This window comes from Octodon degus, unplaced genomic scaffold (assembly GCF_000260255.1).
Source record: "Octodon degus isolate 3935 unplaced genomic scaffold, OctDeg1.0 scaffold00173, whole genome shotgun sequence".
Lineage (NCBI taxonomy): Eukaryota > Metazoa > Chordata > Mammalia > Rodentia > Octodontidae > Octodon > Octodon degus.
Window position 1 is genome coordinate 549,446 of NW_004524749.1, and position 15,289 is coordinate 564,734.

Consider the following 15,289-nt stretch of genomic DNA (forward strand, 5'->3'; position numbering starts at 1 on the left):
GGATTGAACTCAGGCCCTTGTGCTTGCCAGGGAAGAGCTTATTCCACTGAGCCATCTCCCCAGCCCCTAGATATCCGTCTTTAAAAATTTAATTTGATTTTATCTTGAAGAGTAAAAACAGAAGCAAAAACAGAAAGAAAGTAAAATACAATACATCCGTTACAGATTTTCAAAACAGGAGTAGCTAACAATGGTTGTTATCTATTTTTATTATCAAATCTGTTGCTCAGATTAACAGATAGAGTTATGCAAGATTGGAGAAATAATTGAATATTGGCATTTCCTTTCAAGAAATCTTAATTTTGTTTTCTTGTCTTTTTTTTTATTTTAAGAAGTACAACAACTGATAAGACATTAAAAATGGTATTTCACATTCTCTTTAGTCATATCTGAAACAGGTCAGTCTGGTAAAAATATACTTCTTTTATAAATTTCTGAGATTAGAGGCTAAGCACCTTTAATTCAAAAAAACTGAATTCTGAAATGGTCCAAAATATCAAACTTGGCCAGGTGCAGTGGCACAAGCATGTAATTCTAGTACTCAAGGCAAAAGGATCTTTGTGAGTTTAAGGCCCGAGTTCAAGGCCAGCCTGGACTACATAGTGATACTCTATTTCAGAAAAAAAAAAAAAAAAGAAAGAAAAAAAGAAAGAAAAAGGAAACAAAATCCAAAATTTTTTAGTAGATCTTAAATTAGCGATGCTAAACTTGTACTCTATACAAATATTCTAAATCTCTTTAAACAAAGACACACTATTTACAGGAGATAAACTATCTCCTGGACAAATGTTATCTACACATTTGAACGTAAGCACTTAGTAGTATTCAAAGATAGGGGTTTGGCATCAAGTCATACAAGGGCAGGAAACAGCACAGCCAAAGATAGAAGAATAACTATAGTTCTAATCCCTTTATCCTAAAGTGATACATCTTTTTCTATAGACTTCTTAAACATACACAACGCCTAAAATGCACATGTATTCAAAATTTTTAAGGTGTAAGCTACCGTGTCAGTCGAATAGTAGCATCAAGATAAAAGGGAAAGTTTCACCCCCTTAAAATAATTTTTTCCGGTACTCAAAGCATATACTGATGACTGTTTAAAACCTATTACTACTACCTATTATTCATGAATGTATTCCAAAATGGTCTTTTACTTGATAATACATAGTTAATCTAGTTATATATAAATGAAAAAGCACAGTATATGTCTAATTATATATTCTCAAAACTGGCTCAAGTTTTTATTAAAATTTTATTAGATAAATAACAGGATATTTACTTCTAAGGAAAATTTTTAATAGCCATATGTAATAAGTCTAAATATATGGGTGAATTATTTGTGTAACTTAGTAAATGATTATACAGAATATGCCACTTAAGACATCACCTACCAAGTCACAAAAGGCAATGACAGAGTTAAAGGTGAGCTTAAAACCAAGATGTTTCTGATTAATATTCCAAGATGAAATAAAATTAGAAAGCAAGAGAAGTAAATCATAGAATTAGACATATTAAAAAAAACCCAGAAAATCAAAGAAAAAAATTTAATGATACAACTTGGTGCTTAAGGACTCTTTGATTAGCTACAGAAATTACCAAGTACAACAAAAGACACATTTACAGTAAAGGACAACCAGCTTGGTTTAGAGAAAAATTTTTTTTCTCAGTACTATGGGTTTAACCCAGGGTCTTGCACTGAGCTACGTCCTGAGGCCCTTTTCTTAACTCAAATTGCTCAGACTGGCCTCTTGGCGAGCTCCTGCCTCGGCCTCCTAAGCAGCTGGACTCACAAGCATGTGCCACCACGCTCAGTTAGCACAATGCTCTCCTTGAGCTCTATGTTCAGGCCTGGTTCAGAAGGCTACGCCACTAAAGTGGAGCATGTTAATGTGCCAAGAAAGACATTTACTTTACATGCAATAAACTAGATATCCCAATAAAATAGCCCTTTAAGCAAATTAAGTCACTCTCACTTCAATTGTTAACTTTAAAGCCTATAATCCAGAAGCGAGGTTAGAGAAATTAAGAGTTCTGAGAGGTTATATCTATCAGGCATGATAAGCAAGATTACAACCCTAAACATTTCTAAGACAATACATTCCAACTTTATTTTGCAACAAACTGTCAAGAAAAACTTTCATATTTCAATGTGGACACACAATAATCACATATTTGTCCAATTTAATATGGAAAAAAAAAGGTAAGTACCTCTCCCAAGAGCTGCTCTTCAGCAGCAGGGCTCTCCTCCCCATCACTCTGTGCTACTTGGTCAAAGTCTTTAAGAGCCTTTGGTACACAAATGATTTCAAAGGAAGTTGAAGGATGTAGAATGAAAAGATTATTAGTAACAAGGGAGACAAAAGACCCAATGAACAACATTCACTTGGATCACAAGGAGCAACACCGAGTCAATTGCTTTGCAGAACATTAGAGAGGCAAAGAACAATTCCCAACACCTTCCCCTTCTTTCCCATCATGTCACCCAGCATGAATAAGCTTGCTCTTAAGCAAACGAGCAGTCACTGGGCTCATTCTTCCTCTCTTATGCCATTCAAATATGCCAAAAGAAAGGAATGCTCAGCTAGTGAAACTTAAGCTGTTTTAAAATGAGAATTATAAACTTAGTAAAATATTCAGAATCAATATGTTTACACTATACAGCACAAACCAGACGCACTTCTTACATCACACTTCCCTCTTTGTTGTGACCTAACCAAAATTTTAGAAGGCAGCTGATTTTTAAGACCTTACCACATTGGATCCATCCACTCTGTTCAAAGCCAAAGCAATCTGAAAAGAAAATAACAACTCACCTACTAAATGGAATTGTACTGCAAGGCATACAGCAAATGTTCACCTCTCAATCCATTCTTGTAGGCAAAAACCGACACAATCTTTTTCAGGGACAGTGTAACAGAGAACAGCATCTGTGCAGAATCGCCTCTCAGCGGCTCTAGTCATTGACAGGCAGTTCTGTCTTTCAGATGTCATCCTGTTCTGCTATTCAGTCACAAAACTAATCTCAAAACAAATATTTTGCTTTCTACGTTTTTGCCAAAATGCAAAGTTATAGAGCTGGCTGTAACGGTGCATGCTGGTAATCCCAGTCCTAGGGAGGCTGAAGCAGGAGGACTGCAAGACTTTCAGAGATGAATGCCCAAATTGCAATACAAAACCCATTACATAGCTACTGCCAAGTGCCAACACTGCAATTAATCTTGTATTCTGAGATTTTAGTTTAGAAAGAACAACTCAGGCATTAACATCTTGTGTCTTAAAACAAGTAACATGTGTGCCATAGGTTCACATGATTTTGAGGCCAGCCTGGGGCTACACAGTTCATGGCCAGCCTGAATGACACAGGGATACTCTGTTTCAATAAACAAACAACCATGCTGGGTGGGTGGCATAAGCCTGTAATCCTGGTAGGGTGATAAGTATGAATTTGAAGCCAACCTGGCCAACATAAGCAAGATCTAGGGAAGCTTTCACTCCACAATGAGACCATGTCTAAAACAAAAACATTAAATATAAAAAAGACAGTTTTTAAAAATTTTTTTCAGTATCAGGTATCAAATTCATGACTATGTGCCTGTATGCTTCTCAGGCAGGCACTGTGCCACTGAGCTATATTCCTAGCCCTAATTTTTTATTTTTTTACTGCTCAATGACATTTAATCATAAACCTATAAAGACAAAGCTGCTGTATGATCATTTCAACACTAACAAAAATAGCTTTTCTGGATGTACCATGGTAGATGGTACTTTTTCTACCATATATGCTATATATAATTATTTATAGTTGTTCCTTATTTTTTACTTTTTAAAATATAAATAAAATTAATTTTCAAAAGTATTTTTTCCAGGTACCTACTAGAGAATTACTACGAGAATTATTTGGCATGGTTGTCAAAATACTTCTACTTCCTACCAATTTTCAATAAAATTTTCATATTAGTCTATCATAAATTTGGAAGTTAACAGCATCAAGACTCAGGCTAATAATAAAAGGAAACATAAAAACTCTGAAGGTACCCAGAGTTGCAAAGACACACAGCCCTAGGTAGCAAGGCCAACACCTGTCTGGCCCCCAAGTGCTCAACACCCAATTCGCACCTTGTGATACTATAGATAACGAGATCAAAATTACTGCTTTCAATGGCTCCAGTGTTTTTGAAAAAACTGCTATGGATGTTAACATGGTGGAAAAATATTAGTCTACTTCTGGACAAGAACACTACAAACTACATGATTTCCTCTTTTTATTTATTTATTTATTTTTTCCTAACCCTAACCCTAACCCTAACTCTAACCTTAACCCGATATCCTCTTTTAAGAAGGGAATCTTCTTTTTGTTAAACAGTTAAGCAAGCCACCCTGACTGTTTACTTGGATTAAGGGTAATACACTACTCCAGTTTCAAGACACTCATTAGTCACATGTGAGCTAGACCAACCCAATCCACAGTTCTGGCATCAGAACAGGCAGGTGGAAAATTGTGGCAACTGGAAACAGAACTGTGGTTCTCATGGCTTAGCTGTACTGCATGTGGGGAAGATCAGAAATGTTCTAGTCTTGCTCCCAGAAAGCCACTGTTCACATACACTGCTGTTGTCAGTGATGAACTGTTCAAACAAGTCAAAATGCAAGGTAGCTCTGGTAGCTTCTAAATCCAGCTATAAAGTAGAGTTTAATATGTATTTGAAACTTTGACAAGCACAAATTCTTCGGGGGGAAACTGAGGATTTAACATAAGACATCTCCAGCAGTTTTCCCCAACTCTACACTATTTTTTTCTGAGACAGGGTCCTTCTATGTGGTCCATGCTGGCCTTGAACTTACTATGTAGCCCAAACTGGCCTTAAATTTAAAATCCTCCTGCCTCAGCCTCCCAAGTGCTAGGATCACAGCAATGTACAACCTCACCAGCTACATATACACGGTCTTACTAAATGCTTATTAACTAGAGATTGTTTACCTTCTTTCCAAGATCTTCTTTTCTGTACCCTAGAAGCTCAAGGTATTTTCCACGGGAATCCTCCGCAAAGTTAACCTTTATTAAAAAAAAAAAAAAAAAAAAAAAAAAAGCCTAATTTTTATATAAAATGACCAGATTCTGAGTAAATTAAAAATACCCAAAACCCTCTGTACTGAAGATTCACCATTAGCAAAAAACCAAGAACATTTTTTTTAACTCATTATTTTTAACAGTAAGTACATTAGTAATTAGTTATCCTGGATGAATTAAAGCTTCCCTCCAAAGTATAATTTTGGTAAATACAAACTAACATTCAAAGGATATGTGTATGCAGAGCTCACATGAAACACTTTATATTCTAAAATGCTTTTTTCAAATTTCATTCTTAATTACAAAATATAAATTCAATTTTAGAATTTAACCTTACTGTATTTAAGATTGCTTTCCTTGGAAAATTCACTGCTAAAACAGACATTAGAATACAGTCCTGTATTTGTACCACTTACATACTCCTCATAGTTTTTCATTTAGAATGCCTTATTCAGGTACCATAAAGTGTGCTTACTATTTTTAGACCTAAGAGAATTAAGGTTTGAATGGTGTTATTGAGTGTCCTTTTAATAAAAGCTAGTCCTCTTTCTGTCAGTTTAAAAAAAAAGAAACAAACAGATACTAGAAGCCAGGGATGGTGCTGCATGCCTGTACTCACAGCACTTGGGAGGCTGAAGGATAAACATGAGTTCAAGGTCAGCCTTGGCTACAGTATAATGAGGTTAAGGCCAGTCTAAACTACACAGTAAGACCCTGTCTCAAAAAAGAGAGAGCGCTAGGTGTGGTGGGGCACACCTGTGCTCTCAGCATTTTGAAGGCTGAGGCAGAAGAATCACCACTGGGAGGCCGGCCTGAAGTACACAGTGAATTCAAGGTCAGCCTGACCTAGATGCGAGACCCAGTGTGGAGGCTGAGGCAGGTGGATCCTTACAAGTTTGAGGGCAGCAGCCTGGGCTACAAAATGAGTTCAAACCTAAACTGCATAGTGTCTCAAAAAGACAAAAGCAAAACAAAACAAAAAAACAACTGAGTGGGAATGTATTCTTCCCCCTCTAAATTAGTTAATGGTGGAAACACCACCAATCTGACTTTTACTTTCTCATTTGCCTTAAGCAGCTTTATATGTTACGCTGTTATTACAGTAATCCTTGTGTTGCAGTTTGAATGTAGTCTTTCTTCCTTAAATATACTTCATCTGTTGTGATTTTAACTTGTTAAAAAAGTACTTCATAGGTTTGTCAAAATAGAAAGGAAAAAGCCCTGACATAAATTCAGTTGTGTGCTGTTTTAATTCTTTTTTTTGGTACTGCAGATTGCACTCAGGACCTTGCACTTGGCGTTTATGCTGCTGAGCCATCTCCCTGGTCCCATGTGTGCTCTTTATATTTCTTTTACAATTACTTAATAGGAAGGCAGGTTCAGAATAAAACAGATACAGTCAAATTTACAGATAATGAAGTGATTTTAAATGTCAACTTACCTTCAGGAAGGACCAGACATTTTTCTCAAACTCCGTCTGAGAAGCATCAATCTTCTTCTGGCAGTAACTGACAAAGCCTTGTGACTGCACAACCTGCTGGAGCTGATCTGAACGACTGAGGAATTCCTTTTCTGTCACAACCTGGCTAATGAACACGTGGTGGTGGTGCTGCTGCTGCTCAGCTCCCTGGGGAGACTGCAGTTTGACTCCCTCAAAGGTTACCAGCTTGCCTCCAAACTACATAAGAACAAATGAGTGACATCATTTTTCATCAGAAATACGGCCAGAAAACACACTTATAACTCCACACACGTGAAGAGAACTGTGGTCGAAACAGTCACCCATGTGGATGACATTCGCTGATTCACTGTCCCATGTTCCACAGTCTGAGCCCGGGCTTCAACTACTAACATGTACCCTTGCAACACACCTTTGACTGTACTGTGTACTGCGCCCCACACCTTCTCAGCCTTGTATGTAGGAATTAGACAGTAAACATCAATGTATTCATACAAAATAAACACAGAGAAAGGAGGAAACACAGAACTAAGTTTGGTTTTCTTATTCTGTAGTGCTAAGTACGTGGACTACAGAGGTCTTTCTTGCTCTCACGCTTGCACTTTTTCTCTCTGTGTGTATACACGGATGGATGCCAGGCACCTGTACATGTGGTCTTATTAAATGTTCTCACTTACATGTAAAATTGATGTTTTTTCTTGGCACATTAATGGCAGACTAAGCCTACTAGCAGTGGCTTAGTCTTGAGAATTCCTGTTGTACTTGAAGTCCAAGTAAAGAACACTATTAGCTGGCTCTGGTGGCATACACCTAAACACACAGCTACTTGGCCGACTAAGGAAGGATGAACTCAAGTCTGAGGCCAGACTGGGCAACTTAGCAAGGCTCTGTCAAAAAAGTAAAAGATGGCCGGGGGGATGGCTCAGTAGAATAAGCGCTTCCCTGGCAAGTGCAAGGGCCTGAGTTCAATCCCCAGTTCCGCTAAATAAATAAATAAATAAATAAAAATAAACAAAGAAAAAAGTAAAAGAAAAAAAAGCCTGGAAAGTAGTTCAGGGCAAGACTCTGGGTTCACTCCCAAGAGCTACCGGAAAAGAAGTCTGTGGCGTCCCCTTCAAAACTTGAAGGATGTTGGAACTAAAATCACAAAATGAAGAAAGGTGAAAGGAAAAAACCCCATAAAAATAAATACAAGATTAAAAAATAGGTTATAGACCAACCACTGTTAATCAATTATTCTTGTTTTGAAAATCTGTAACATATGCATTGTTTTGTTTTCCTGTTTCTATCTTTGTTTCTGATTTTTGTACTTTTTTTACTTTTCCAAAAAAAATAAATTAAAAAATAAAATAAAATTACAAAATGAAGCATTAAAGACAAGCTTTTTTTTCTTCCAGTATTGGGTATCCAACCCAGGACCTTTGCGCTGAGTTATATGCCCCTTTCATTTTTTAAAAAATTGAGACAGTCTGTGACGGCTGACTGTGTCAAAGAAGCTCTACTAAGGTGGCTTAGCAATTCCATGCCCTAAGGTGCAGAAGACCCACCCCAGGGCAAGGTGTTGCCTGAATGGTATAAATGTCTTTGAGGAAAAGACAAAGCTGTTCCCGCTTCTTCAAAAAGGCCCCCGTCTTCTTTCTCTTCACCTAGATGTCATCTCATGGCTTCTAGGGCAGACCCTTCAGCCTTCCATTGAAGACCCATTGGACTCGAATAGGACATTGCAGTGAGCGCCAGACCTTTGAGTTTATCCTTTAGTCTCTGGAGTGCAGACCCTAAGCATGTTCCTCATCTCACTCTGTGGGTAGCCATGGTAAGCCAATCTTATAAATTATGTTTGTGTATATTGTGTTATATCTGTCTTTCTAGTAAACACTGACTGATACAGAGTCTCACTGAGTAGCTAAACTGCCTAGGCTGAGCTTGAAACTGCAATCCTCTTGTCTGAGCCTTCCCCAGTGCTCAGATTATAGCTCTATACCACCAAAGTGAGCCTGAATGATTAAGAGGGCAGAGCCCTCATGAATGTAATGAACAGCAGCCTAAAGGGGGCAAGTGGAAGCCAGGCATTGTTTCCTTCAGAGGATGCAGAAACAAGTTGCCTTCTTGGAGGCACAGTGCAGGTGCTCATAGCATGGAGCCTGCTGGGCCCTTGCTTGCAGACTTCAGCCCCCCACACTGCATTTCCCAGGATGGCCCTCAACTTGCAATCCTTCTGTCTCAGCCTGCCGAGTGGCTGGAATTATAGGCATAAGGAATCACGTCTGGATTTGAATGATGTATTTTAAAAGTGCCCCCCCAATAAAGAAAGAAAGAAAGAAAGAAAGAAAGAAAGAAAGAAAGGGCTGGGGAGATGGCTCAGTGGAATAAGTGCTTTCCTGGCAAGCATAAGGGCTTGAGTTCAATCCCTGGTTCCACCAAAAAAATAAATAAATAAAAAAAATAAAAGTGGCACAGATGATCAATTTTATATTATGTATATTTCAACATAATATTTTTAAAAAGGCCCCACTTTTCTAGAAAACGAATAATGAATAGCCCAAAAATAATTTCTTTTTAACATTTTTTTTTAAATTTTTATGTGTGTGTGTGTGTGTGTGTCCAGCTCAGCCCACCAGGGGGCGGGGCTGGCTGGCATGTGGTGCTGGGGATTGAACCGCGGTCCCTGTGCTTTGCTGAGCTTGTTCTAACTAGGTGCTTTAGACCACTGAGCCATCTCACCAGCCCCCCAAAAATACATTTCAAACCCTGCTTTTTACCATTTGAATGATCCTAAAATGACATTTTACTGTGAAAAATCCTTTGTCACTATAAACCACAAAAGCAAAATCCACTTACTGAGAAGGAAGCACCCACGGGTCTCCGGATCCACTTGGGAGGCTTCTTTAGGGGCAGCACTATAGCATGCTGCCCAGTCTGCTGAGGAATCTGTAATGGAGGAAGGGGCTGCCCTGTGCCAAAGGGATCCAGATTGCCGAACGACGATGAAAGCTTAAAAATTAAAAAGGAAAAAAAATATATACGTGAACTACACTGCAGTTTTAGATCATGTAGTACAATATTGTAACAAAATATCAGATAAATCAGTGTTAAATCACCACTACTAGTCAGTATAATTACTTTCAAAACCATTATCCAACATGATAATTCCTGGGGTATAGAATCAAAATCACTTCCTATTACCTTGTCAACTTGTTTCTGCCTTAAGCCATCCATGCTCCCTCCCATGACAGAATAAACACTGATGCGCCCATCAAAGGAAGCAGCTGATAGGACTGCAGGATTTCGGGGACACCACTGAATATCAAAGCACCACTGCGTGTTGGTGGGAAGTTCATATAACACCTAGGCCAAACAAAAATAAAGGGATAAATAAACAGAGTAAGCAAGAAAAAGTAAGAAATCGGTATAGCCACTTATAAACATACCTGAATTAGGTTAGTTAATAATTACTTGTTTTTAAAAATGAGAATATATTTACTGGGGGAAAGAAAGCTCCTGTTGTAGAGATGGACAGGAGGGGGGCCTGAGCGGGCTGTCCCTAATTACTTTCAAACATCTTATTTTAGAGAATATCTTCAGCCAAATAAATCCACTGTAAAATTTTATTAAAGTATAAAGAAATGCTTCTGTTTCAACAAGATTTAAACAAATCTATCTTTAAAAGTTTATCTATTTTTCTTCAAATTATGTGTTTGAAAGACCACAACATTCCATTGAGCTCTAAAAAAGATCAACAGTGTCCTTTTAAATTGTTTTTGCCTGGCAAGATCCATATTCAGGTTATGTGAGGATCAAATTTTGAGATCAATCTTGACAGTGAAAATCCCCTAAGAAATCAGGTTTTTAATCTGAGAGAGAAAAAAGTGTATGTACCATTTCTGTTGCTGCACAAGTCTAACAGAATTTGACAATAAGACCTGTGTTTATAGAAAGTACATAGCACAACTATAGAAAATAGCTGACATGAAATCTTTTTATTTCTTCAAAATTTTAACCATGCATCCTACCTGAAAGGAGGTGCCATGTTATTTATTGAAAGAAGACAAAACAGGGAAAATATATTTCTTAGTAAGTGCAATTTGTTAAAATCCTGTTAAAACATACAGGTCAAGGGCAAGTGCTGGGCATAGTGACACATGCAGGTAATCCTGGCATTTATAAGGACGAGGCAGGAAGTTCATTGTAAACTCAAGGCCAGCCTGGGCTACCTGAAGGAGCTGAAGGCTACTGTGACATGTATAGTGAAATCCTGCCTCAAAAAATGACCAAAATAAAAAGTAAGTGGAGTATATGAGGATTACAATAGAAAAAACTATGACCTGGGCCCTGGGCAGCCCTGGAGAGGACACGCTATGGGAAGCTCCATATCCTGAAGGAAAGAAATCCATTTTTCTTTTACTCTCTCACCCATTTTATCCCACCAAAAACTTACTGGGACCTCTGAAATAGCAGATTTCAGGGGCTGGGGAGATAGTTCGGTAGAATAAGTGCAACGACCTGAGTTCAATCCCTGGTTCCGCCAAGAAAACAAAACAAAACAAAACAAAACAACAACAACAAAAAAAAAAACCAAACCCTGAAATAGCAGGTTTCCAGTTCAATAGTTACATATGCTGATATAAAAATCTTTACAATGTTACTAAGGTTGTTATGACGTTAAAGTTAATGTGGTAACTGCTATTCAGATTTGAATAGGTTGTAGGTCTTAAGAAAGAAGTCTAATGACCTCAAATTTGGTTTCATGTGAAATGTTTTATTTCATAAGAAAATAGAAATAAAAAAGCCTATTCATATCTTTCTTATATTGATAAGACATGTAGTTCAATTAAACTTAAAATTATCTACTCATAATTTGCCACTAAGTGAAGACCCTAATTTTAGTTGCAGCATGCATTAACCATCAATTTCTTCTGACTCCAAGCAAACAAACTAATCATATCCAAAATTTCATTTTATTAAATTATATAAGGATAAGCTGTGGGGGACTCAGGTCAATAATTTCTGACATTGCCAGTTAAACAGAAGACCCAATGCTATTATGGGCTACTGGACTCTTTTAGAATATTTTGCTGAGTTTACACACCTATAATGTTCAATAACGGAACTTAGGAAAAATGGGGTACACCGATGAATGTCCATTCTGTATCTGTGTATTCAAAAAAAAAATTGGGGTACACCGATGAAGTTTCATGAAATTTGAACTTATTTGGGCAGGCACACTGTAAAACCCAAATTTTATTGTCTAAATGTAATAGAAGATAAATTTGTTATTTTAATTTTCTTCTATTGTTTCCTCTAACATAAATATTACTATATTCTTTGAGGAGGGACAGTACTGGCGACTGAGCCCAAGGTCTTCAGCATGGTAGGCAAGGGATCTGACAACTGAGATACATTCCTGTCATTTACTCATCCATCCATCCATCCATCCATCCATCCATCCATCCATCCATCCAGAGGGTCTTCTTACATAATTCAGGCTGCCCTTAAACTCCTATGTAATCCAGGCTGGTCAAAGAACTCACGAATCTCCTTCCTTAGCTGAGTGCTGGGATTCCTGAGTGCTGGGGTTACAGGCATGTGTCACCACGCCTCGAATCAGCCCTGTTAATAGTTTTCACCTTGAGAGAGGGTCTTGCTAAATTAAGCAGGGTTACCCTTGAACTTGACATCCTGCCTGAGTCACCTTAGTTGGCATTAGAAGTTTGTGCCACTTTGTCCAGATTCACAATCAAAAACTTAAAAACAGAAATCAAATAATAAAAGTATGTTTTTGTTTTAATACAGAATAAAATCGACCAAAGCCTTTTTTTGGGCAGTGCTGGGAATCAAACTCAGAAACTTGCATTGCTCTACTGCTGAGCTATAACCCACTTACTATTAGCACTCCATCAAAGTGATTACTTGCAATAACCTACCTTCATATAGGAAAGGTCAAAGTCTAAAAGCTGTAATTAGAATTTATGGTATAACTTAGAAGAGCAGGGAAGCCATCCAGAACAGTAATAAAAAATATTTAAGAGACTTTTAGCTTATAACCCAGAGAAAACAAAACTGGAAGGCATTTATATAGTATTGATATGTAATAAGGTTAAGATTTTCTTCTTTAAGTTTCCATGGGCAGGATATATAAAAAATATAAAGTGTGAGCCAGGGATATAGCTCAGTGGCACAGGGCCTACCTGGCAAGTGCAAGGTCCTGAGTTCAATTCCTGGTGTACATACACACACACACACACACACACACACACACAAACACACAACACACACAGTGAATATTCTCGCTTTCTCAAAAGAAAGATTTAAAAACTTTACTGATTTCCAAAAGTCAGAGATGTTCACACAGTAAAAATAGGAAAAACACCCAAAGTGTGAACACCTATATAACAGATAGTGATTTCCACGGATAAGATGTAAAAGAAATCAAACCAAGTACTACTATCACTATTGTTGGTTTTCTTTTTGAACTAGAGAATGAACCCACAGCCTTGTGCATGCTAAGCAGGTAATCTACCACTACGCTAGCCTAGCTCCTAAGTCAATATTTCTTTTTTTTTCTTTTTTTTTTTTTTTTTGTGGCACCAGGGATCAAACTCAGGACCTTGCATTTGCCAGGCAAGTACTTATTCCACTGAGCTATCTTTCTAGCCTTAAGCCAGGATTTCTGAGGCTAAGTAGTGAACACACTTTATTGGAAATGAGATACTTATGACTAGCTTTATATGTACTATTTCAGTGATTAGGTTTTCTGGTTGAAAGAAATGAGCTTAGATAATGTTTCTGGAAGAAAATCTTGGAGCCGGGGAGATGGCTCAGTGCAATAAGCGCTTCCCTAGTAAGCGCAAAGACCTGAGTTCAATCCCTGGTTCCACTAAAAAAAAAAAAAAAAAATCTCCACTGGTTTAACATTCTATACCCATTTCTTATTTTGTCATGTCCTGAACTACTTACTACAGTGCACTATACAGTCCATAAGGAAAATTACTCAATCAGAAATATCAATTTCTACAGGACTGAGAAACATTTCCTTCTCATACCTCTCCTGTATTTGGGTTGGAGCAGAGAATCTTCGCATCTTTTCCACAGCTCAGTAATAATTCAGGATCTGCCATGCTCCAAGCAATTGCCAAAATGCCTCTGTAAAAAATACAAAGAAAAAAAAATGACAGATGAAGTTTCTAATACCATGAAAAACAAAGCTTAAATTATTTCTGTTTAAGCTTTGGTGACTCATACACTACCAGAAGTATAATTTAATTTAATCTTTCTAAAGCCAACTTAGTGATGTTCTTGATCATTACAAAGACAGGATATTCAGCATGAACAAGGAATGAACACAAGTGGTCAACATGGATTCACTATGTGATAATAAATTACAAACCATCTGTGGATTAGAAAGCACATAGATTTAAATTACAGTGGAACAGCTTAATGGTAGAGCACTTGCCTACCATGCAGAAAGCCCTGGGTTTCATTCTCAGCACCATAAAACACAAGAAAAAGCTGTAGAAATCTACCCCAAATTCTAGCATATTATTTTTGTAATCAATGAAAAAAGTTACATAACTAAATCTATAAATTCTACTATTTTTATTTTAGGAAAGTTACTACAGGAACTTCATACATTACATATATATAATATTTTACTTACAAAGAGCAAGAAATATGACCTTTTTTTGGTTTGCATTTCTAGCTTAGAGATGTTTTCTTCTCATGTAAATCTGTTTTTTAAAAAAATTTAAACTGATCTCACAAAGAAGTATTACAGATCAAAATTCCAGAAATGTAATTTTAAGTTTTTTATGTCACAGTAATTTTTGGATGCTTTTATCCTCTGTATAACAAAAATAATACTTTCTGGTAAAAGTTCTAAAAATTATTTTATCTGTTCTATTTTCATGCCTACATTGCTTAGATATATTAGAACTAGAATTAAGTTTTGTGTGTTTCTTCAAAGTAGACAAACTGGATCCTACAGATGCAGCTCAGTGAGAGGAAACTTGCTGTTATGATTTTGAAAGGTGAATGGATGCATGGCGTGTGTGTGTGACACTTATCAGTGGATTGACTACTGATGATTTTATAGTTAAATGTAGGAGGACATGTCTGGTTTCAAGGCTCTGGCATGGCTCGCTGGGGTTCCTGGGCCAGCACGGCATGCTGTATCTGAGATCAAACCCGGTACCTTGTGCTTGCCAGGCAGACACTTAGGCCACTGAGCTATCTCCCCAAGCCAAGCATGAAACTTCTACCCCTCACCCAGATTCACTGATTTAGCCAGTTACCTCACATCGTTCTCTCTTTACACATATAGAGTACACAGGCATAGATTCTGACCACTTTCAAGTTATGACACGTCAATAACATGATACATTACGCCTACATTTACTTCCTGGTATATTATCCCATATAACTATAACTCAATTATACACTCAAAAATATTTATTATTTTCATGCAATTGTAGTCCTATGGTGCTTCTATGCTGTATGTGTTATGTCAATGTCAATTGTCTGAGGGCACAAAATTTTGTTAAATCAACGAATGCAAAATTACCTATCAGGACAAAACTACTAAAACTTCTCAGAACTTTAAGTCCCTACAAAATATGATAAAAAAACATTTAAAAATTAGAATATATTTTAAAAATAGGCATAAAGAATTATATACTTCTCATGTTTGCACATAAGTCCAAAAATCTCACCATATACAACCTTGAAGCAGTACAGTCCCACAATATTCCTTTTCCTGACTCTTG

At 37.2% G+C, this 15,289-nt stretch overlaps 1 protein-coding gene across 20 annotated transcripts in view; it reads right to left on the reverse strand.

Moving 5' to 3' along the window:
• The window catches only part of Sec31a (SEC31 homolog A, COPII coat complex component), a 79,506-nt gene that overhangs the window by 33,942 nt on the left and 30,275 nt on the right, over positions 1 to 15,289 (reverse strand). For 13 of the 20 annotated variants that reach the window (XM_023703524.1, XM_023703522.1, XM_023703523.1 and 10 more), the window contains 7 exons: positions 13,571 to 13,670; positions 9,714 to 9,875; positions 9,369 to 9,521; positions 6,513 to 6,749; positions 4,982 to 5,056; positions 2,755 to 2,793; positions 2,212 to 2,289 (listed from right to left, as the gene is read on the reverse strand). In XM_023703524.1, the coding sequence (XP_023559292.1) occupies positions 2,212 to 2,289; positions 2,755 to 2,793; positions 4,982 to 5,056; positions 6,513 to 6,749; positions 9,369 to 9,521; positions 9,714 to 9,875; positions 13,571 to 13,670 (844 nt within the window). The remainder of the gene's footprint in view (positions 1 to 2,211; positions 2,290 to 2,754; positions 2,794 to 4,981; positions 5,057 to 6,512; positions 6,750 to 9,368; positions 9,522 to 9,713; positions 9,876 to 13,570; positions 13,671 to 15,289) is intronic. The other 7 variants (XM_012517395.2, XM_004643381.3, XM_004643380.2 and 4 more) reach the window with 3 other exon arrangements.